The 22,466-nt window shown below is 54.3% G+C and overlaps 1 protein-coding gene across 3 annotated transcripts; it reads left to right on the forward strand.

Annotated features, from left to right (window-relative positions):
• The first annotated feature begins 1,330 nt into the window (after positions 1 to 1,330).
• PLPP7 (phospholipid phosphatase 7 (inactive)) lies at positions 1,331 to 22,218 on the forward strand. 3 transcript variants are annotated; one of them, XR_010123437.1, is made up of 3 exons: positions 1,528 to 2,282; positions 4,638 to 6,594; positions 6,848 to 8,560. XR_010123437.1 is itself a non-coding variant. In XM_054501806.2 (2 exons), the coding sequence occupies exons 1-2, from the start codon at positions 1,832 to 1,834 to the stop codon at positions 21,246 to 21,248; spliced, it is 816 nt and encodes a 271-aa protein (XP_054357781.1). In that variant the 5' UTR covers positions 1,331 to 1,831; the 3' UTR covers positions 21,249 to 22,218. The 3 variants fall into 3 exon arrangements, 1 of the variants encoding a protein (XP_054357781.1); XR_010123436.1 differs by lacking the exon at positions 6,848 to 8,560 and adding an exon at positions 20,884 to 20,984 and having other exon boundaries at positions 1,540 to 2,282; positions 4,638 to 4,929; XM_054501806.2 differs by lacking the exons at positions 4,638 to 6,594; positions 6,848 to 8,560 and adding an exon at positions 20,884 to 22,218 and having other exon boundaries at positions 1,331 to 2,282.
• The last annotated feature ends 248 nt before the right edge of the window (positions 22,219 to 22,466 follow it).

Below are 22,466 nucleotides of genomic sequence, written 5' to 3' on the forward strand. Positions count from 1 at the left end.
ACCAGGGATGGGGTGGAGGCCAGACCACAGGGTTGGGTCCTTCTGAAGAGGGCACTCAAAAGGAAGAAACGGCTGTGCCTCGTTTGTCAAATGAAATCAATTACTAACCCACAGGGCTGAAATCGATTCTTAACTCACTCTGCAGCAGGGACCCAGCTCAGCGTTTCACAAACACCGTCTCACCCAGACTCACGAGAGCCCTAAGAAGTGGACACTGTCATTCCCATGCGACAGATGGAAACACCAAGGCCCAGGGAGGCCAAGTGACTTGCTCAAGGTCTCCCAGCTGGTTGACGGCGGGGCAGAGCCCCATCTGTCTGACTCCAGAGCCTGAGTGCCCGTCCCCCGTGGCCAGGGAACACCCATTCTCTCCCAGGGCAGCTTCCTGTTCTTGGGAGGCTCTAGGTGGGCCTGAGGCACCGTGGGCTGGCTCCATGGTTGGAAGAGAAGTTGCAGCCCCCTGCCTTCATCTGGGTGAGCAGACAGGCCTTGGCCACTGAGAATCAGCAGACGGAGGAGCTCACTTCTGACTCTTCTGGTCAGCTTAAATTGGCAGCTTCCCCCATTGAGCCCAGGCCCAATCAGCCCTAAAAGGGCTGTGGAGACTTTGGGTTCCCACAGGTGGCCCAGGTGGGAGCAGGGATACCTACCTCACATCCCGAATCCTCAGTTGGGCCCTCTGGGTCTGCGTTCTGGGTTTGCAGCCTCTCGCCCCTTGGGCCCCATGCAGCCACACGGGCCTCCTGGGCCTCCTGCAAGGCAGGCTCTCCCCAAATGGGGCTCCCCCTTTGTTCTTCCTTCCTGGGGGCAGCTGTCCATGACTCCCAGACCAGACCCAGAGGCCCCAGAGCCCTGCTTCTAGGATCCTGCCACACATTTGCACACTTGTGACCACTTACACATGTCCTTCTTTCCATCCCCACTGAGCTGTGAGCTTTTTGCAGTGTGCCCAGCACTGACACAGTGCCAGGCGCTCGGAAACTATTTACAGGTGGCCTGAAGCTGCTGTCACACTCCTGTCCTTTGCAAAGTTCCAGGTAGTGGAGGCAACTTCCAAGAGGCGATCCATTACCAACCGACTCATGACCCCTCCCTCTGATGGAAATCAGAGCTCACGGATTGTCATTTGATTGGACTGTGATGCGCTGAAGCTGAATTCAAGACTGATTTAAAAAAAGACCTGCCAGCTTAATGAATGCTGTCACAGAGAGAGGAGCTGGACCTGGCCCCAGGGACCCAAGATGATGCTGTCAATGACGTCGTTCACTCCATCTGGTGCCCAAAGAGGCCTCGGCCCGAGCAACACCGTCCAGTTTACAGGACCAGGTCCAAGCTGCCAGGCCGCTGGGGCAGGCAGGCCTGGCTTGCAGGGGTCTGGACGGCTCAGAGGGAAGCTGGTAAAAGCAGGGTAAGCCCGGGTCCCACCTCCGCCCCTTCAGAGGCCAAGGCCACTGCAGAGTCCAGAGCAGCTGGAGGACTACATTTCCCAGAGTCCCCCAAGCCCAGGGATGAGCCATTGGCCGATTTAAATAGCCCAGGCCCGAGGCAGCCAGGCCGCAGCTGTGGACTCCTCGCCTCCTGGAGGCTCTGCTGGTGCAGGCCCCGCACTGGAGGGCTCGATTGGCTGCCCGGCTGGCACTGACGTCCCCTTGGAGCCGGGTGGCAGCAGAGATAAACAGCCATGTGCAACTCTCCACCCTATATTTAACAGCTGCGGCGGAGAAGGCAGGGAGGCAGCCACGGTGGCGGCTCTGGGGGCAGCTCTTGTCTTCGGGGAGAAGGCCCTTGGAGCCGGGCTGGCATCGGCCTTCTCAGGGTGAGCGAGGTCACCATGCCAGCTTCCCAGAGCCGGGCCCGTGCCCGGGACCGCAACAACGTCCTCAACCGGGCTGAGTTCCTGTCCCTGAACCAGCCCCCCAAGGGGGGCCCGGAGCCCCGCAGCTCGGGCAGAAAGGCCTCGGGCCCATCGGCACAGCCCCCACCTGCTGGTGACGGGGCCCGAGAGCGACGCCAGTCACAGCAGCTGCCAGAGGAGGACTGCATGCAGCTGAACCCCTCCTTCAAGGGCATCGCCTTCAACTCCCTGCTGGCCATCGATATCTGTATGTCCAAGCGGCTGGGGGTGTGCGCCGGCAGAGCGGCGTCCTGGGCCAGTGCCCGCTCCATGGTCAAGCTCATCGGCATCACGGGCCACGGCATCCCCTGGATCGGAGGCACCATCCTCTGCCTGGTGAAGAGCAGCACACTGGCCGGCCAGGAGGTGCTCATGAATCTGCTTCTGGGTGAGTGTGCCTGCCGTCCGCCACTCACTGTCAGGCCCATCGGGAGGGAGCCCGGCCTGCCCAGCCCTGCCCTGGCCAGGACCTGCACAGCCCTCTGAAACCGGCTGGGATGGTCTAATGAGGTTAGGCAGGAAGGGTGCCCCAGAAACAGGCAGGCTCCGGCGTGGGGGAGCGACACCAGGGATGCATAGACGAGGCTCTCCTGCCACATGCCAAATGAAGGCAGAGGGCAGTGCGGCCCTGTGAGAAGGGCCTGCTCAGCAAAAGGCACCACTGCCCAGAGGCAGCTTGAAGGGAGGCTGGGCCAGAGGCGGTGGCCTCAAGGGAGACGGTCAGGGCTCTGGTGGGCGTCCTGGAATGGGGTGTCACTGTTTGACTCCTGCCCCACGGCTGAGGTCCTCGCTCCTTGACAGCTCCCAGCCAGGCAGTGCCCGTGAGCTGCCCCATGAGCACCTCCCGCCTCGGTTCAGGAACCTGGAAAGCTGCCCAGCCTTCTTCCCCAGGGTCTGGGGATCCAGGGAGTTCCCCTGGGACTGCCACCCACTCACAGCCCCCTGGAGTTCTTCCCTGCTCCTTCCCAGGGGGAGTCACTGGAGAAGGGGTCGGGGGGCCAGTTGTTGGTTTGTTTGTTTGCAAAATCTTTGCCACCAACGTCTTGCAGATTAGCACCGCCCTGTGCCAGGTGCCATGTGGGGCACATGTGGAGGCAAGCCATTCCCTCCACCCAGAGGTGATGCCCAGTCTGCGTCCGGCCCACCCTTTGGGCACCACCAGGTCCCCAAGGTGTCCCAGGAACGTTCCACCCTCCATGCCAGGCCCGCATCAATTTCCTTGTCTTTCCCAGTGTGGCCATCATTTGGGGCACATGTGAGGTGGAGGTCTCAGGCAAGGCAAACATTAACAAGGGGTCTTGGTTCCAAAAGGGCATTGGGTTGGACCATGGAGAACACGGGTTCCAGAGGAAGTTACAATAAAAACATGTATCTCCCTGCTCTAGTCTCAGTCTGGAGGCTCTACGTTCTGTTGGTGGGACTCGGGGAGGCAGAAACCATCAGATACTTCATGCAGGAGATGGCTGGGTCTGCCACCTTCGAGGTTTTCTTGTTCTTTTTTTTTTTTTTTTTTTAGACAGAGTCTCGCTCTGTTGCCCAGGCTGTAAGGCTGAAGTGCAGTGGCGCGATCTTGGCTCACTACAACCTTCAGCTCACTACAACCTCCGCCTCCTGGGTTCAAGCAATTCTCCTACCTCAGCCTCCCGAGTAGCTGGGATTACAGGTGCACGCCACCACATCCAGCTAATTTTTGTATTTTTAGTAGATATGGGGTTTCACCATGTTGGCAAAGCTGGTCTCAAACTCCTGACCTCAGGTGATCCACCCACCTTGGCCTCCCAAAGTGCTGGGATTACAGGCGTGAGCCACCGTGCCTGGCCGGTTTTCTTGTTCTTATTACTAAATTATTTACGTTACAATAACTTATGATTTACTCCTGAATAAACAGTCTCACGAGGTTGGTGCCATTATCATGCCCATTTTACAGGTTAGGAAACTGAGGTTCCTATAAATAAAGCAACCTGGCCCAGCCTCAGGGCTTGAGATTTGCACCGGCTCCAGCTGACACACAGGCCTCTGCTCTTCCAGGTGCCGTGCCACCGGTGTGGGAGGGAGGGACAGAGCAAAGTGGCCGAGGCACTAGGCCAGGCGCTTCCAGGGGCAGAACCTGCTCTCATTATCCACAGTTTCACACAGGGCCACGTGGCTCAAGAAGACTGTTGGGATTTAGAGAGGTAGGTTGCCTGCTGTCAGAAGATGGGGTGGGAAGGCATACGCCCGAGTCTGTCTCTCAACCCTGCTCCCTTGACCCCATCTCTTCCTTCCCACCTTCTTTCCCCATGTGACAAGGGAGGTGATGAAGTTGTCATTGGTTGAGTGCTTACCGTGTTCCAGGGCTTTGCATAAATCATATCATTACTTCTGATCTTCACCATAACCCATGGAGCTTGGTGCTGTTATTATTCCCCATTTAAAGAGGGGGAAACTGAGGCACGGGGTGACGATGGTTCTAAGGTCGTGCAGCTAGTCAGTGATGGAGCCAGGAGCAGAACCGGGAGCAACTCTAGCTTTCCTTTGCATTTTCAGAGGAGAGGGAGAGGGAACCAGCTCAGACTGTGTGAAGCTTCCAGCAGGGGGAGGATCAGAGAAGAAAGGAGGTGCATCTCAACTTACCCACAGTCAGTGGATGCTCTAGTAAGGGGGTGAGCTCCCCGTGGTAGGAGGTATGCAAGCAAGCTGCCTCTCATCACCAAGTAAAACAGCTCTGCTTTGATTTGTTTGTTTTTTTTTTTTTTTTTTACAGGAATGTTTGCTTTTAAGAACATTTCCCCTGCCCCAACCATTGAAAAATTTACAACCTACTTGTTAAGATAAGGCTTCAGGCTCATTCCAGCAGCCAGCTGCCATGGGCACAAAACTGTTTGCCCCACAGGATAAAGATGAAGATTTGAGATGCCTTCCTCCTTGAACAGAAGTGATAGACATTTTAAAAAATCTTTAAAAACATCATTTATTGAGCTTTATTATGTACCAAAGACAATGGCATGAACGGCCTGTATTTTATGATGTAAAAAAGCTGCTGATGACCTTTCAAGGTAAATATTAATATGCCCATTTTACAGACGAGTAAACTGAGGCTCAGAAAGCTCAAGCAACTTGCCTACCACACAGCTATAAGCGGTAGGTTCAGGAAGTAAATCCAAGGCCCTGTGACTGCAAACCCGCCACTCCTTGCTGCTCACCGTGGGGCTGCAGGTCGGGCGTATCACCAGTGTTCACTGCACTCCTGGAGCATGTATGCTTTGTGGAGGGGAATGATCTGGGAGGAGGTTGACTGTCTTCATATCCAGGTATTGAGACCATGGGGACATAGGGCCTGGCACAAGTCAGGCATTCAGCACAGGCCACAGAGCAGGCCGGGTGGGTCTGGGGACCCTGAGGTCATTCCGTGGGGATGCCAGCCCAGCCCTCGGCTTGGTGGGGGAAAATGGCAGCAAATGGCCAAGGCAGGCTCTAATCCTGCAGCTGTGGTCTGACCTGCCAGGAAGGAAGGTCCCACGGTCCCCTGCCCCGGGGAAAGCAGACCACCCACTGAGCACACGCTGCAGGTTCCATCTGTCCTTTTGTCTTTGGAGGGCACCCTTCAACCCTGGAGCATAGGCTCTGGGGTCAGACTGGCTGTTGTCCAGGTCCTTGCTCTGACCCTTACTTGCTGTACGCACATGCTCAAGTCAGTTCCTGTCTCTGAGCCTCAGTTTCCCTATCTGGGGGCTGAGGGGGATGTGGCAGGGATGTGAAGGGAGCTGGCAAAGCATTTGGCATGGTGGATGCCATGCCGCACAGTGACATCACTGCAATACTGAAGGGGGAGGGAGCCCTGCCTAGCCCTGCCCACCCGCTCTGGCCCCGTGGCACTGAGCTAACCCCCAGGGGCAGTCTCTGGGCTGGAAGCAAGACCTCCGAGCTTGTGGTTGGGACCTGGGTTCCACTTGGCTCTGAAGAGGCAGACTTGGGAGCTTAGGAAATGGGAGCTGCAGCTACGAGGCCTAGGAAGGGTCCCACTGGGCCCAGGGAAGTTCTCTGCATGCTCCCTGCTTGCCCCTCCCCTAGTGCACACTGTCAAGACTAGAAAGCTCAGAGCCAGAAGGGGTCTTAGCAGCAGGCAAAAGCTTCGACTCCAGAGGCAGCTGGACCTGGGTGCAAATCCCAGCCCTACTGTGGGAACTCAGGCAAGTGACTTTGCCTCTTTGAGCCCCAGTTTCTTCATCTGTCAGATGGGTTGTTGGGAAATGTCCCTGATGAATCACACATGAAGTGCTTGGCACTTACTGATGTTGGTTAACGCTTATGTAGCAATGATTATCATCATCATTATCACCATCATCATTGTCAGAAGTCCAGGACTAGCCTCCTGCCGGGTACCTTCCAAGCTCTAGATGCCTTGAGACCACCTGTCCCCTTCTCCCTCCCGAGCAGCACCCAGCTTGATGATCTGAAGGGAGCCAGGTGACAGGTGACAGGTGACCAGGCCCATCCTGGTTCACTAAGCCCATCCTTGTTTCCTCATGGGCCTGTCCTGTGATTGGAAATGCCTCCGGTCTTGTTCCTTGATCTATGTCCTTTATGAAAGTATCTTTTTGTTTGTTTGTTTTTTTGTTTTTGAGACAGAGTCTCTCTCTGTTGCCCAGGCTGGAGTGCAGTGATAAGATCTTGGCTCACTGCAACCTCTGCCTCCCGGGTTCAAGCAATTCTCCAACATGGTTTCGCTATGTTGGCCAGGCTGGTCTCGAACTCCTGACCTCAGGTGATCCACCCACCTTGGCCTCCCAAAGTGCTAGGATTACAGGCTTGAGCCACTGCACTGGCCTATAAAAGTATCTGTTTTTTTTTTCCCTTTGAGACGGAATCTCGCTCTGTCCCCAGGCTGGAGTGCAGTGGCGTGATCTTGACTCACTGGCATGAACCCAGGAGGCGGAGCTTGCAGTGAGCTGAGATCGCGCCACTGCACTCCAGCCTGGACGACAGAGTGAGACTCCGTCTAAAAAAAAAAGCATTTTTATTGAGATTTTCCTGAATATGAAAAATACTTTTTTTTTTTTTTGAGACGGAGTCTCGCTGTGTCACCCATGCTGGAGTGCAGTGCTGTGATCTCGGCTCACAGCAACCTCTGCCTCCCTGGTTCAAGTGATTCTCCTGCCTCAGCCTCCCGAGTAGCTGGGATTACAGGTGCCCACCACCACGCCTGGCTAATTTTTGTATTTTTGGTAGAGATGGAGTTTCACCATGTTGGCCAGGCTGGTCTTGAACTGCTGACCTCATGATCCACCTGCATTGGCTTCCCAAAGTGCTGGGATTACAGGAGTGAGCCACCACGCCTGGCTAGGAAAACTACATTTTTATGTCATTTTTTATTGTGATAAGCTGTACCTCACATAAAATTGATCATTGTAATCATTTGAAGCGTACAATTCAGTGGCATTGAGTCCATTCACACTGTTGTGCAGCCGTCACCACCATCCATCTCCAGAACTCTTTTCATCTTTCATCTTAAAACACAGAAGCTCTGTCCCCATTAAGCACTGACTCCCCACTCCCCCTCCCCCAGCCCCTGGCAACCTCCATTCTACACTCTGTCTCTGGATTTGACTGTTCTAGGGACCTCACATAAGTGGAATCATACTGTATTTGTCTTTTGTGACTGGCTGATTTCATTTAGCATGATATCCTCGAGGTCCATCCATGCTGTAGCAGGCGCCGGCATTTTCTTCCTCTCTAAGGCTGAATAATGCTCAGTTACAGGATGGACCACATTTCATGTATCCATTCGTCCACCCATGGACACTTCGGTTGCTTCCACCTTTTAGCTGTTCTGAATAACGCTGCCATGCGCACAGGTGTATATGTATCTTCTTGAGCCCCTGCTTTCAGTTATTTTGGTTGTATACTCGGAATCAAGCTGCTGGATCACAGGGTAATTTTATGTTGACTTGTTTGAGGACCTGTCCTACTGTTGCCCACAGCGGCTGCGTGATTTTACATTCCCCCAGCAATGCCCAAGGGCTCCGATATGTCCGCATCTTTGCCAACACTCATTGTCTGGTTTTTCAATCAGAGCCATCCTAATGGGTATGAAGTGGTATCTCTTGTGGTTTTGGGTATTTTTTGTTTGTTTTTGTTTTTTTTTTTTTTGTTTGGGGGGTTTTAGTTAGTTTGTTTTTTGAGACAGAGTCTCACTCTGTCACCAGCCTGGAGTGCAGTGGTGCGATCTCGGTTCACTGCAACTTCCGCCTCCCGGGTTCAAGTGATTCTCCTGCCTCTGCCTCCCAAGTAGCTGGTACTACAGGCGCCTGCCACCATGCCTGGCTAATTTTTCATAGAGATGAGCTTTCACCATGTTGGCCAGGCTGGTCTCAAACTCTTAACCTTAAGTGATCCTCCTGCCTTGGCCTCCCAAAGTGCTAGGATTACAGGCGTGAGCCACCGGCCCTCATTGTGGTTTTGCTTTGCATTTCCCTAACCATCAGTGATGTTGGGCGCCTTTTCATTATACATTCTTTTTTTTTTTTTTTTGAGACCGAGTCTCACTCTGTTGCCCAGGCTGGAGTGCAGTGGCGCCATCTCGGCTCACTGCAACCTCCGCCTCCTGAGTTCAAGTGATTTTCCTGCCTCAGCCTCCTGCGTAGGCAGGGATTACAGGTGCACGCCACCATGCCTAGCTCATTTTTTGCATTTTTAGTAGAGATGAGGTTTCACCATTGTTGGTCAGGCTGGTGTCAAACTCCTGACCTCAGGTGATCTGCCCACCTTGGCCTCCCAAAGTGCTGGGATTACAGGCGAGAGCCATGGTGCCCAGCCTATACATTCTTGGAATAAGAAAAAATGCAGTGATTACAAGGCTAGATCAAGAAGAAAGTGAGCCTCTCCCTTAAACCCTCTCCCAGGAAGAGCCTCTGCCGCAGCTTGGGTCACGCGCCCCTGGATTTTTCCCCGTGCGTATGCTAACGTGTGATGTTTTTCTCAGGTTGTGTTTTGCCCAGTTTGGCCTCACTCTCACAGCTGTGGCCCTCCCACCTGGAATCCTGATCTGGACCCTCCATGTCCCTCGCACCAGCATGAGGGGTTCAGATGCTCCAGATAATCTGTTCTGGCAGCTCTCCCATCCCCTGCCCTCTGGCTCTTGCTCTCAGGGACAATTTAGGTGACAGCCTCTCCACGAGGCTTGTCTAGCCTGTTCCTAACTGAGGGATATTTAGGCTGATCCCAAATCTTCACTCAGATACCCTCCTGTGGGAAACCGCACATGCTACCTCCTCGGAAGTAGAGGGGTTCCCTCCCCAGCCTCCTTTCTCAGCATCTCAGTGGGCCTCAGTGCAACAGTCAGTCCCTCAGGGGGGCCTTTGGCCACCCCCAGGCCAGGTCAGGGCCCCTTAATACACTGCCTTGGCAGCTGTCCACACAGCGGATGCAAGAGAAATGCAATAGTTTGTGATGCCAGTAGGCAGGGTCTGGATCAGCATTGCCCACCAGCACAGCTAGTGATTTCATGTCCCTGGGACCTGCTCCTAGCAGGGCCTGGCGCTCAGCAGAGTGAATAACCAGCGCCATCAGTCTTTCTATTGATGATCCTGAGTGCTTTGCATACCACTGGTCTTCAAAGATAGGGAGAGCTGGCTTTAGCAGGTGGAGTCTTTTTTTTTTTTTTTTTTTTTTTTCTTGAGAGGGTCTCTCTCTGTCACCCAGGTTGGAGGGCAGTGGCGCGACCTCAGCTCACTGCAACCTCTGCCTCCCACATTCAAGTGATTCTCCCGCCTCAGCCTCCTGAGTAGCTGGGATTACAGGTGCCTGCCACCATGCCTGGCTAATTTTTGTATTTTTAGTAGAGACGGGGTTTCACCATGTTGGCCAGGCTGGTCTCGAACTCCTGAGCTCAAGCTATCCACCTGCCACTGCCTCCCAAAGTGCTGGGATTACAGGCGTGAGCCACTGTGCCTAGCCTATAAAAATAACTTTTTAAAAATGTGCACAAATAATGCGTGCTTGTGGCAAGAAAGATTTTAAAGTGCAGAATTACAAAAAGACAGTAAAAATCACCCCTAATCCTCTTGCCCAGCAAGAAGCATTGTTAGCATTTAGAGCAGTACCTTCTAGATTTTTTTTCTCTTCATATAAGCACATTTGCTTACATACAAATCTTATTTTATGAAGATGGCATCCTACTGGAAATCCTATTTTATAAGTGGCCTTTTCCACTTAACATACCCCATGGCCTCTGATATAGTCGGGCTATAAATATACATGGGCCTTATCATCTGCAGTGGCCACAGCATGCTCTGGTGTCTAGATTAGGCCACGGTTTGTCCCGTCTGTCTCTTGAAGGGCGCTGGGTCGTTTCACGTTTTTCGGTGTTATAAACAATGCTGCAGTGAACATCCCGGGCCGTGAATCATGGCCCACATCCCTAACGATTTCCCAAGGAGATATTCCTGCAAGGGGAAGAGCTGAGTCCAAGGGAGACACGCAGAAGAGAGTTCTGATTCCGAAGCCAAATGCCCTTCAGGAAGTTCAGACCGATTTACACACCCCCTGGGAAGTATATGGCTGGCTCCCAACCTTCCAAAAGCCAGAATGGGGGATGAGAAGCAGGATTGACTTCCCAGCCCAGGAGCACTGGGACCCCTCCTCTCAACCCAGCCGGAGAGAGACATCTGCCCACAAACCCAGCCCTTCACAGCCTGCAGGGCATCATGGAAGCCCCGTCCTTGCTCCTTGCTTTAGAACAGCTGAGCCTACAGCCTTCACCTCCCACCCCTACCCCACTAGCCCCAACTCCCCAGAGACCCTGCCCTGCTCTGAGCTGGTCCCACAGAGTGCGTCTTCAGGGGGAAAGCAGCCCAGAGCCACAAAGGGCCACACTAGGTCACCCCGGCTGCCCCTCTTCCTGCAGGGCACATAGCTGCCGGCAGACAAGTGACGTTCTGATTTTCAGAGGCCTCAGGAGGAGATGATTCCAAATCTTCCAAGATGGCAGCAGCTCTTTTCCAAGAAAGCCCTGGCTCCTGCCTGGCCTCTGGGAGCCTCCAGCACTCTGGTTCCCTGGCCACCACCAACCCCGAGGGACCTGGGCTAGAGGAGAAGGGTGGGCCTCGAGGTGGGTTCTTGTTGCCCTATGAGGGCCGGGAAGCCTCTAGGAGAGCAGGGCCCTGGGGACAGCTGTGCTTCCTGCATGGGGGGTTCAGACATTCAGGCCCCAACCCTGTGAAAAGAGCTGAGAGTGGAGCTGGTTGGGACGGAAGAGTGTGAGGGGTGGTGGAGCCAAGCCCTGGTGTCCTCTGACATGGTCCCAGGGGTCCATTACCGAGTATCTGCTGCATACGAGCATCAGAGCAGGCCCCTTGTCATCCCAGCGTATCCATGGCAGGGAGCTCTGGGGGATAGACACACCGAGGTTATGCTGTCCACAAGTGGCCGACCTTGAAGCCGGTCTCTTTGTGGAGCCTGAGTGCGCAGCCACCGCCCTGGGTGATCCTAGTGAGTGGAGGCCAGTGGAGGCTGAGTGACCTCCCTGAAATGTGCACATAGCAGGTCCAGGGCAGTGCAGCTCCCACCAGCTCCTCGGCTCTTGCCCCTGAGCCTCCTGCTGGGCGGACCTTTCCCCTCACAGGGGTCTCCTTGCCCTCCTTGAGTCGAGAAGGGAATGTAGGTCGGTCAACTGGACAGGGCCACGTGGGCGGAATCAGCCTTGAGTGATGGCACCATTTGCTTCTATTTCTGGGCACCAGATGATGCTCTCACAGTGTCAGAATCACAGTCACACCGAGGCCTGGCTGCACTGGAGGAGGGAGAGAGGCCCTGCAGGGGCAGCGGGAGAGGGCAGAGTGGAGTGGGAGGCCCAGGGGAGGCTACGGCTCTGTTGGAGAGCCGCCCTGTGGTCTGAGGGTGGCAGACGGGCCGCTGCCTCTTCCATTCACAACCCTCCTGGCCAGACGGCTGCGGCATGGTGAGGGCGAAAAGCCACGCACCCCGTCACACCTGTGATAGAGTAACGCTCTGTGTCACTATGAGCTTACTGCCCACTGTCCCGCTTGGCCATAGGGGACCCTGCCAGCCTCGTTCACAGTGCCAGGCCTGACACACACCTGAAATACCCAAGAACCGGCGGGGCCCAGGAACAGGTGGAAAAGTGAGTGAACCAGGCACAGACTGGGTGGGTCAACCTGGCTAGAGAGCCAGGCTGGGCCCTATGGTCCCCGCAGGGCCCAGGGAAGAAAAGGGGCAGATACCCTCCATCATTACGGCCTGAAGAGAGGGAACCAGCCCGAAATAGCCACAGCTTCCCAAAGGCCCAGCTGTGGGGCATCTTAGTCCATTTTGTGCTGCTGTAACAGAATACCTCACACTGATTTATAAAGAATAGAAGTGTATTTGGCTCATGGTTCTGGAGGCTGGGAAGTCAGCCACATCTGGTGAGGGCCTCGTTGCTTCCTGTTGCCTTCTGCATCACGCGCAAGGGAGCACATGCCTGACAGGGCGAGAGGTGACCACACTCACCCTTTTGTCAGGAACCACCCCCGATACCTGCATTAATCGATTCATGAGGGGAGAGCCCTTGTGGCCTATCACCTTTTTATTTTATTTTATTTATTTATTTTTGAGACAGAGTTTAACTCTTGTTGCCCAGGCTGGAGTGTAATGGCACGATCTCAGCTCACTGCAACCTCCGCCTCCCGGGTTCAAGCGATTCTCCTGCCTCAGCCTCCCAAGTAGCTAGGATTACAGGCACCTGCCAACACGCCTGGCTAATTTTATACTTTTAGTAGAGACAGGGTTTCTCCATGTTGGTCAGGCCGATCTCAAACTCCCAACCTCAGGTGATCCTCTCACCTTGGCCTCCCAAAGTGCTGGGATTACAGGTGTGAGCCACCATGCCCGGCCTCCCCTTTTTTTTTTTTTTTTTTTTTTGAGACAGAGTCTGGCTCTGTCACCCAGGCTGGAATGCAGTGGCAAGATCTCGACTCACTGGAACCTCCACCTCCTGGTTCAAGCAATTCTCCTGCCTCAGCCTCCCAAGTAGCTGGGATTACAGGCACCTGCCACCACGCCCAGCTAATTTTTAAAATATTTTTAGTAGAAATGGGTTTCACCATTTGGCCAGGCTGGTCTCAAACTCCTGACCTCAAGTGATCCATGCGCCTTGGCCTCCCAAAGTGCTAGGATTACAGGTGTGAGCCACCGCAGCCACCCTGATCACCTCTTAAAGGTTCCACCTCTCAAAACTGTTGCATTGGGGATTCAGTTTCCAACACATGAACTTCAAGGGACTCACTCAAGCCATAGATGGAGTTTCCAGATCATGAGACGTGGGCACCCACAGAGACCTATCTGTCAGCCAGGGGAGTTCCAGATGACCCCCACCACACACGAGCTTCAGCCACATCTGTTTCATACACCGAGTCTGTATGCTTTCATCGGGAAAAACAATGTTTTGCTGCTAGAGATTTGAAAGGAGCCAGGCACAGTGGCTCACACGTGTAATCTCAGCACTTTAGGAGGCTGAGGTGGGAGGATCACTTGAGCTCATGAGTTCAAGACCAGCTTGGGCAACAAACTGAGATACTGTCTCTACAAAAGAATCAAAAAATTAGCCAGTTGTGGCCTGTGCCTGTGGTCCCACCTACATGGGAGGCTGAGGCAGGAGGATCATTTGAGCCCAGAAGTTCAAGGCTGCAATGAACCATGTTTGTACCATGTTTGCACCACTGCACTCCAGCCTGGGCAACAGAGGGAGACACTATCTCAAAAACATTAAAAAAAAAAAAAAAAAGGGAAGATGTGGGTCTAGCTTAGTTCTTGGCCTATGGATCCTGACAGCCCATGCAGACAGCTGGGGCATGTGGGGAGGTCGAGGCACCCAGCCCTCCCTGCCTTTGGCCACCCCATCAGAGTTGAGGTGCTGGGCCCAGTGTACCCCCCGGGTGACTTAGTAAAGTCACCCTTTCCTCCCCACTTTTTCCTTGACCACAGCAGCTGTCCATTAGGGCCCCTGTGCTCGAAAGGCAGATTTTATTTATTTATTTATTTATTTTGAGACAGAGTCCTGCTCTGTCACCCAGGTTGGAATGCAGTGGTGCCATCTCAGCTCACTGCAACCTCCATCTCCCAGATTCAAGCGACTGTCCTGCCTCAGCCTCCCGAGTAGCTGGGACTACAGGTGCCTGCCACCACATCCGGCTAATTTTTGTTTTTTTAGTAGAGATGGGCTTTCTCCACGTTGGCCAGGCTGGTCTCGAACTCCTGACCTCAGGTGATCCACCCACCTCAGCCTCCCAGAGTGCCGGGATTACAGGCGTGAGCCACTGCGCTGTCCTCGAAAGGCAGATTTTGAACCCATCAGCTGCTGTACCCTGATTTTCAACCCAAAGACCTGGTTGCCAGTAGGACTGATGTCCCATGCCTTCCAGTGGCTGGTGTCATATTTCAGCCTACCATGGAGCCCAGTCCTGGTCTGCATGAACCACCCCCTACCCCAGATTCTGGCAGCTCTTCCGGCACCCAGACCCTAGCTGGCCACCAGTCACCAGCCACCACCACCAGGGAGGTCCTGGCCTTGCCTGGCCCGGCCTCTCTTACTTGCCTTGAGGTGGTGGAGGTCTTGGAACCTGGGCCAGACAATTTTGACCCTGGTGGGACCTTAGGAAAAAAAGACTTCGCTGATGCTCCTGCACGGTGCCCCAGCCTCCAGGACCAGAGCCTCCCACGGCTTCCCGGGCCAGGCGGGGCCAGGACTTACAGGCAGTGTAATGGCAGCAGTATGCTGTCAACCACCACACTCCCCCCAATTCATTGGCTCATTTCCTCCTGGGACCACCCTTGCTATGGGTGAGTAGACCAAGGCCCTGAGAGGGGAAGGAACTTGTTCTTTTTTTTTTTTTTTGAGACAGAGTCTCGCCCTGTTGCCCAGGCTGGAGTGCAGTAGCGCAATCTTGGCTCACTGCAACCTCTGCCTCCCGGGTTCAAGTGATTCTCCTGCCTCAGCCTCCCAAGCAGCTGGTACTACAGGCTCCCGCCACCATGCCCAGCTAATTTTTTTGTATTTTTAGTAGAGATGGGGTTTCACCATGTTGGCCAGGCTGGTCTCGAACTCCTGACCTCAGGCGATCCGTCCACCTCGGCCTCCCAAAGTGCTGGGATTACAGGCGTGAGCCACTACGCCCAGCCAGAACTTGTTCTTAATTAGCAGGGTCGACCCCTAGGCCAGAAGCACCAGGACCCCTCCTCACAGCCCCAGCCAACGAGACTTGAACCCCACCTGTGACTCCAGAGCCTTCAGATTTAACCCCCTCCCCATGAACTGCCTTCCCTCCCGAGGTGGAGAGAGCCTGTGGCCAGGCCATTTTTGGGGAAGTGGGGGGGCTTGCAGATGAGAGGGGCTCCAGCTGGGCTGGAGAGGACCAGCTGGCCCCTCTAAGCTGGCTTCCTCAGCTGCTTCATGGGGCGAAGGCATGCCAAGGTCAGCACAGCTACCTCCCTCTCCCACCTGCCCTGGGGACCTAGCAGTCCCCAGTCCCTCTCTCCTGCTGGAACTGTGATCTCCCACAGGCTTCAGATGGCACCAAACCCAGGTATGGTCAGCACATGAGCTGGCCAGCCACACGCCTCCCCAGCCACCTCCTGGGAAGACCCAGCCCAGGGGAACAGCTGCCATGAAATTGGCAGGCAAGAGTAGAGTAAGGTTTTCTCCAGACCTTCAGGCCCCGCCCTCCTTGGGCCAGCCAGCTCCTCTGTGCACCTGCTCAGCCCCGTCCTGTGCTGGCCAGGCACTTCCAGGGTGCGAGGCTCTCAGCCAGCCCTGTGGCTAATGAGAGGGGCCAGGAGAGGCCAATGTTCAAACCCCAAACAGAGAGACCAGACTACAAGCAGCAACCCTGAAGTGGGCAGGAAAAGGGGAAGTCCTGAAGTTCTAGTCCTCCAGGGAGGACTGCGTGATCTGAAACAGTCTAACTGCCTGGCATGGACAGTTAGGTGCACCACAGTGCCTCACACCCTGCATCAAGGCGATCGGGGGTATGCGATGGTGCAAGACTTTCAAAAGCAGGCAGCAGAACAACATATGTAAACCATGTTACAAGCTTTATTAAATCTATGACCTTTGGAAAAGGCCAGGTGTGGTGGCTCACGCCTGTAATCCCAGCACTTTGGGAGGCCGAGGTGCATGGATCACCTGAGGTCGGGAGTTCAAGACCAGCCTGACCAACATGGAGAAACTCCAGCTCTACTAAAAATAGAGAAATTAGCCAGGCGTGGTAGCACACACTTGTAATCCCAGCTACTCGGGAGGCTGAGGCAGGAGAATAGCTTGAACCTGGGAAGCGGAGGTCGTGGTGAGCCGAGATCACACCATTGCACTCCAGCCTGGGCAACAAGAGCGAAACTCTGTCTTTAAAAAAAAAAAAAAGCTATGCTCTGTAGATGGATGGAAGGGTCTGAAACAACGGCTACCTCTGAGGGACAGGATTACAGGTGATTTCAACTCTAACTTTTGTTTTCTGTTTTGTAAATGTTCTGCAGTGAATAGCATCTTCTGTGTCTTTTTTTTTTTTTTTAATTTTTTTTTTTTCCATTTCTGCCAAGAGCTGACTATTCTGATAAACCCTGAAAAGTTTTCTAGGAAAGCTCCCAGCATCCGGCTGCACTGAACTGTCATTGAGTCATAACCCCCCACCATTATCCAGCCCTCCTGGTGGGCCAGGCGTTTGGGGGGACCAACTCAATCGTTTGCTGAGACTTCCCTGCTTTAGCACTGAGTGTGTTGTGTCCTAGGAAACCCCTCTGTCCCAGTGAAACCTTGTCACCCAGCAGTCAGCCTGCAGGCATGGTGCTGGGCCCCCTCTGGGAGGTGGGTGTCCCTGAGCTTCATCTCACAGGTGAGGAAAGTTAGGCGGTTTGCCCAAGGTCACACAGCAGGGAGGCTTCAGGGCTGGAACTCACAACCGGTTCTCTGGCTGTGATGCCTGTGAGCTTTGCCACCACACTACACTGTGGGTGTTGTCTTCACTGTCCACGAGGCAGGGCTTGCAGGGGCTGTGACCTCACTGGGGTCCTCAAGGTCACCTGAGGTGGGGAAGCACAGGGGGCAGGGGCACGGGCTCCCTGCTGACTCTGCACCAGCCCTGGGGGTGCTATCTGGCCTGCCGATGCCAGCCCCACCCTCAGGTCAGAGGGTGTGAGCTCCAAGGGCCTTTCTAAGGGTGCGGAGTGTTGACCCGGAACCCCCACATTGGCTGTCTGGGTGCCACTCAGATCAGCTGGGTGAAACTGGGGTCCTGGCCTGGTGCCTTCCTCTCACGGCACAGAAAGGCGGAGCAGCCCCCCAAGGCCATGCAGCAGGGTGTGGCAGAGACACAATGGAGATCCAGGTCTCCCCCGTATTTCCAAAATAGGGAAAGAAAGGCCAGGCGCAGTGGCTCACGCCTGGAATCCCAGCACTTTTTGGGAGGCGGAGGTGGGCAGATCCCTTGAGGTCAGGAGTTCGAGACCAGCCTGGCCAACATGGCAAAACGCCGTCTCTACGAAAAATACAAAAATTAGCCAGCCGTGCTGGCAGGTACCTGTTGTCCCGGCTACTCGGGAGGCTGAGGCCGGAGAATCACTTGAACCCGGGAGGCGGAGATTGCAATGAGCCAAGATCATGCTGCAGCACTCCAGCCTGGGCGACAGAGTGAGACTCTGTCTCAAAAAAATAAAGAAAAAGAAAAGGAAGGAAAGAGCCCACCTCGCTGGTTATGAGCCTCAGGCCAGTAACTCAACTACGTTTGGAGACTGTGGCTCTGTTTCTAGCCCTGGGGGAAAAAAACCTATGAACAAACAGGCACGGCCCCTGCCTCCACAAAGTGATGACTTCATGCCGCAGACAGCGAACCCTCACCTCCCAACAGATGACTCAGTGACTGCGGGGGAAAAGCCACGAAACAGAGGGCCAAATGTTGAGACTGAACCATTCAGGGCCTGAGCTGTCTGGAAGGCCGGGGCAGGTCCCTGAGGTGGTGGGTTGGGAAAGAGTGGAACATTCCAGAAAGCAGGAGCCTCAGGTATGAATGCTCTGAGCTCCAGGGGTTCATCTTGTCCTCTGTAAAGGGGGGATGACACAGTGTAGTTGCTGGGGAAAACAGTGGGGTTCCTCAAAGAGTCACACACAGAGTTACTCTCATTACCAACCAGCGACTCCTGTCCTAGGGATCTACCAAAAGAACTGAAAACAGGCACTCGGCAAACACTTGCACACACGTGCATAGCAGCATGAGTCACAGCAGCCGAAAGGCGCAAACAACTCGATAGCCATCAATAGATGAATGGATAAACAAATTGTGACCGGGCACAGTGGCTCACGCCTGGAATCCCAGCACTTTGGGAGGCTGAGGTAGGAAGATAGCTTGAAGCCAGGAGTTTGAGACCATCTTAGGCAGCAAAGTAGGATGCCCACGGTAAAAAAAATATTTTTTTTAATTAGCTGGGCATGGTGGCACACTCGTAGTCTCGGTGGCTCAGGAGACCGAGGGAGGAGGATCTCTTGAGCCCAGGAATTCAAAGTTACAGTGAGTTATGATTGCACCACTACACTTCAGCCTGGGCAACAGAAAGAGACACCATCTGTGTCTCTCTGTTTCTCTCTCTCTCTCTTTTTAAGACAGGGTCTCGCTCTGTCACCTTAGCCTCCCGGGTAGCTGGAATGAGAGGCGTGCACCACCACACTCAGCTAATTTTTGTATTTTTTTGTAGAGATGGGGTTTTACCATGTTGCCCATGCTTGTCTCACACTCCTGGGCTTAAGCAATCCTCCCACCTCAGCCTCCTGAGAGCTGGAACTACAGGCGTGTGCCATCACGCATGTCTAATTTTTGTATTTTTTGTACAAACAGGGTTTTGCCATGTTGCCCACGCTAGTCTCGGACTCCTGGGCTCAAGCAATATGCTCACCTCAGCCTCCCAAAGTGCTGGGATTATAAGTGTGACCCACCGTGCCCAGCCAGAGACATCCATCTCTTAAAAAAAAAAAAAATGCCGGGTGCGGTGGCTCACACCTGTAATCCCAGCACTTTAGGAGGCCAAGACGGGCGGATCGCGAGGTCGGGAGATCAAGACCATCCTGGCTAACACGATGAAACCCCGTCTCTACTAAAAATACAAAAAATTAGCCAGGCGTAGTGGCAGGCGCCTGTAGTCCCAGCTACTTGGGAGGCTGAGGCAGCAGAATGGTGTGAACCCAGGAGGCGGAGCTTGCAGTGAGCCGAGATGGCACCACTGTACTCCAGCCTGGATGACTGAGTGAGACTCTGTCTCAAAAAAAAATAAAAAAAATAAAAAAGAGGCCGGTCACGGTGGCTCATGCCTGTAATCTCAGCAGTTTGGGAGGCCAAGGCAAGCGGATCACCTGAGGTCAGGAGTTTGAGACCAGCCTGGCCAACATGGCAAAACCCCGTCTCTACTAAAAATACAAAAATTAGCCAGGCGAGGCAGCATGCGCCTGTAATCCCAGCTACTCGGGAGGCTGAGGCACGAAAATCACGTGAACCCGGGAGGTGGAGGTTGCAGTGAGCTGAGATCATGCCACTACACTCCAGCCTAGGCAACAGAATGAGACTCCATCTCAAAAAAAAAAAAAAGAAAGAGAAGATGAACAAATAGTGGTCCATCCATACAATGGAATATTATTCGGCCATGAAAAGGAATGAAGTGCTAACACATGCTGCCACATGGGTGGACGCTGGAAACATTATGCTAAGGAAAGGAAGGCAGACACAAAAGGTCACTTACTGTCTGATTCCATTTACATGAAGTGTCCAGAGGAGGCAAATCCACTGAGACAGAAAGCAGATTGGTGGTGTCCAGGGGCTGGAGAGAAGGGGATGGGGAGTGGCTGCTTTGTGGGTATGGGGCATTTTTTGGGGATGATGAAACGTTTTGAAATTAGAGAGAGGAGGTGGCTGCCAACATTGTGATGTGCTAAATGCCGCTGAACCATGCACTCTAAAATGGTTCACTTTACAAGATGTAAATTTTGCTTCAATTTTTGAAAAATGGGAATGGGGCTGGGCACAGTGGCTCACGCCCGTAATGGGTGAACACTTTGGGAGGCTGAGGCGGGCAGGTCACCCGAGGCCAGGAGTTGGAGACCAGCCTGGCCAACATGGCAAAACCCCATCTCTACCAAAAATACAAAAAATTAGCCAAGGATGGTAGTGTGCATCTGTAATCCCAGCTACTCGGGAGGCTGAAGTATGAGAATTCCTTGAACCTAGGAGGTGGAGGTTGCAGTGAGCCAAGATCGGGCCACTGCACTACAGCCTGGGCAATAGAGCAAGACCCTGTATCGAAAAAAAAAAGGAAAAGGGCCCAGGCGCAGTGGCTCATACCTGTAATCCCAGCAAAATGGGAGGCTGAGGCGGGTGGATCATCTGAGGTCAGGAGTTTGAGACCAGTCTGTCCAACATGGCAAAGCCCCATCTCTACTGAAAGTACAAAAATTAGCTGGAAGTGGTGGTAGGGGTGCCTGTAATCCCAGCTACTCAGGAGGCCGAGGCAGGAGAATCGCTTGAATCCAGGAGGCGGAGGTTTCAGTGAGCCAAGATCTCGCCTCTGCACTCCAGCCTGGTCGACAAAGTGAAACTCTGTCTCAAAAAAAAAACACAAAAAAACGAAACAAAAAACAAAAAAAAACCTAAAGAAATAAAATGCGTATTATGTCAGGGCATGAAAAAAGCTGTAGGAAAAAATTAAACAAGGTGAGGGGAGACAGCGTGGTGGGGGCTTTTACAAACAGCATGGTCAGGGAAGGCCTCTCCGCTAAAGAAGTAGCTACGGGAAGGCAGGACGTGCCAGGCAGGGGAGACGGCAAAGGCAACGGCCTGAGGGGGGCCGTGCCTGGGGGTCAGCGTGGCTGAGTGGCCTGAGTGAGGAGCAGGAAGGGGAGGCGAGGTGGGGGGAACGTGGGGGGCCGGGGCCTGGGCCTGGCTGGTGGCCCTGATGGCCCAGGGGCCTCTGTCTCCCCCCAACAGCCCTTCTCCTGGACATCATGACGGTGGCCGGCGTGCAGAAGCTCATCAAGCGGCGCGGCCCGTACGAGACGAGCCCCAGCCTCCTGGACTACCTCACCATGGACATCTACGCCTTCCCGGCCGGACACGCCAGCCGTGCCGCCATGGTGTCCAAGTTCTTCCTCAGCCACTTGGTGCTGGCGGTGCCCCTGCGCGTGCTGCTGGTGCTCTGGGCCCTCTGCGTGGGCCTGTCCCGCGTGATGATCGGCCGCCACCACGTCACGGATGTCCTCTCTGGCTTTGTCATCGGCTACCTCCAGTTCCGCCTGGTGGAGCTGGTCTGGATGCCCTCCAGCACCTGCCAGATGCTCATCTCCGCCTGGTGAAGCATCCATTGGCCCACACAAGGCTCTGGGGGCAGGGCTGGCCCTAGAGAAGGGGCAGGGGGTGGCAAGGTGGCGGGCATGGGTGGAACAGAGCGGCCAGGAGTCGGAGCGGCCATCCTCACCTCATCTTCCCCTCCTGGTTGGAGGCCGGCAAACCCAGGCCACCCCTCCCGGTGACAAGCGTGTTCGGCAGTGCCAGGCCTCCTGCCCCTTTGCTTGGACTCCAAGTCTCCTCTCAAGGCAGCCAGGACCCACCCATGGGGACAGCCCTATTTAGCTTCTGCTCTGGGAACAGCAAAAACCAGGATGGTGGGCGGGGCCGAGTCTTGTCTTGTCCTTTCATCGTCATGACTGTTGAGTTCTTGGCTGTGCCTGTCACGCCACAGCACGACGCCTGCCAGAATGCCCCCAACCTACTGCCTGATGCAGGTGCCATTGCCATTAACGGTCATCGACAGCTTAGGGCAGCACTTTCCAACGGGTGCCCATGGGACACCAGCCTGTGAGATGCTTTTAGGGGAAAGGGGTTTTGTGGTTCGATAACTTTCAGAAGTGCTGCACACTCTGTCCCCAAGTTGGACATTCACAAAGGCCGTTATTACCATAAAGGCTCTGACAAACCCTGTAGAAAAGCTTCTTGCTAAACCTTCTTTAACCCATATTTTCTAAACTTATTTCACCACAGAACCCTTTTCTTGGGGAACAGCTATTAACCCCCAAGGAAACATTGGTTCCTCAAGCGCATTTTGGGAGCTGCTGCCAGAGAGCTAAAGGGCCTGGGGTGTGAGCTGACTCTCCGCTGGGGAGACCGGGTGCACGCGCCACAGCCCAAGGAAAGCGCTGGCCACCGCCCATGGGCATCGATGAGGCTTTGGCCCCCAGGGGCCGGACTCCATGTGACCTAATAGGTCGTTTCCAAGTCACCCGTTTTGGATGTGCATTTCATGTGACAATACAGATGACATGCAAATGGCCGTCTCCCGTGTGGCTTTTTCCTCGTGCAATTCAATTGCTCCGGATGCATTCGACTTATTAGCATGGAACGGGCCGTGGGGGGGGAGCGGCTAATTCTTCGGCCCTAGACAGTGTCATGATGCCAGGGATCAGGGGCTCTGGGCACAGCTGGCCTGCTCCTGGACTTTACCAGGCTGGCCAGTCCCTTTGCCCTGGGGTGGCTGCCTGGTACTCCCTCAGCCCCCAGGCCCTGTGCTGGCTGCT

This window comes from Pongo pygmaeus, chromosome 13 (assembly GCF_028885625.2).
Source record: "Pongo pygmaeus isolate AG05252 chromosome 13, NHGRI_mPonPyg2-v2.0_pri, whole genome shotgun sequence".
Classification (NCBI taxonomy): Eukaryota; Metazoa; Chordata; class Mammalia; order Primates; family Hominidae; genus Pongo; species Pongo pygmaeus.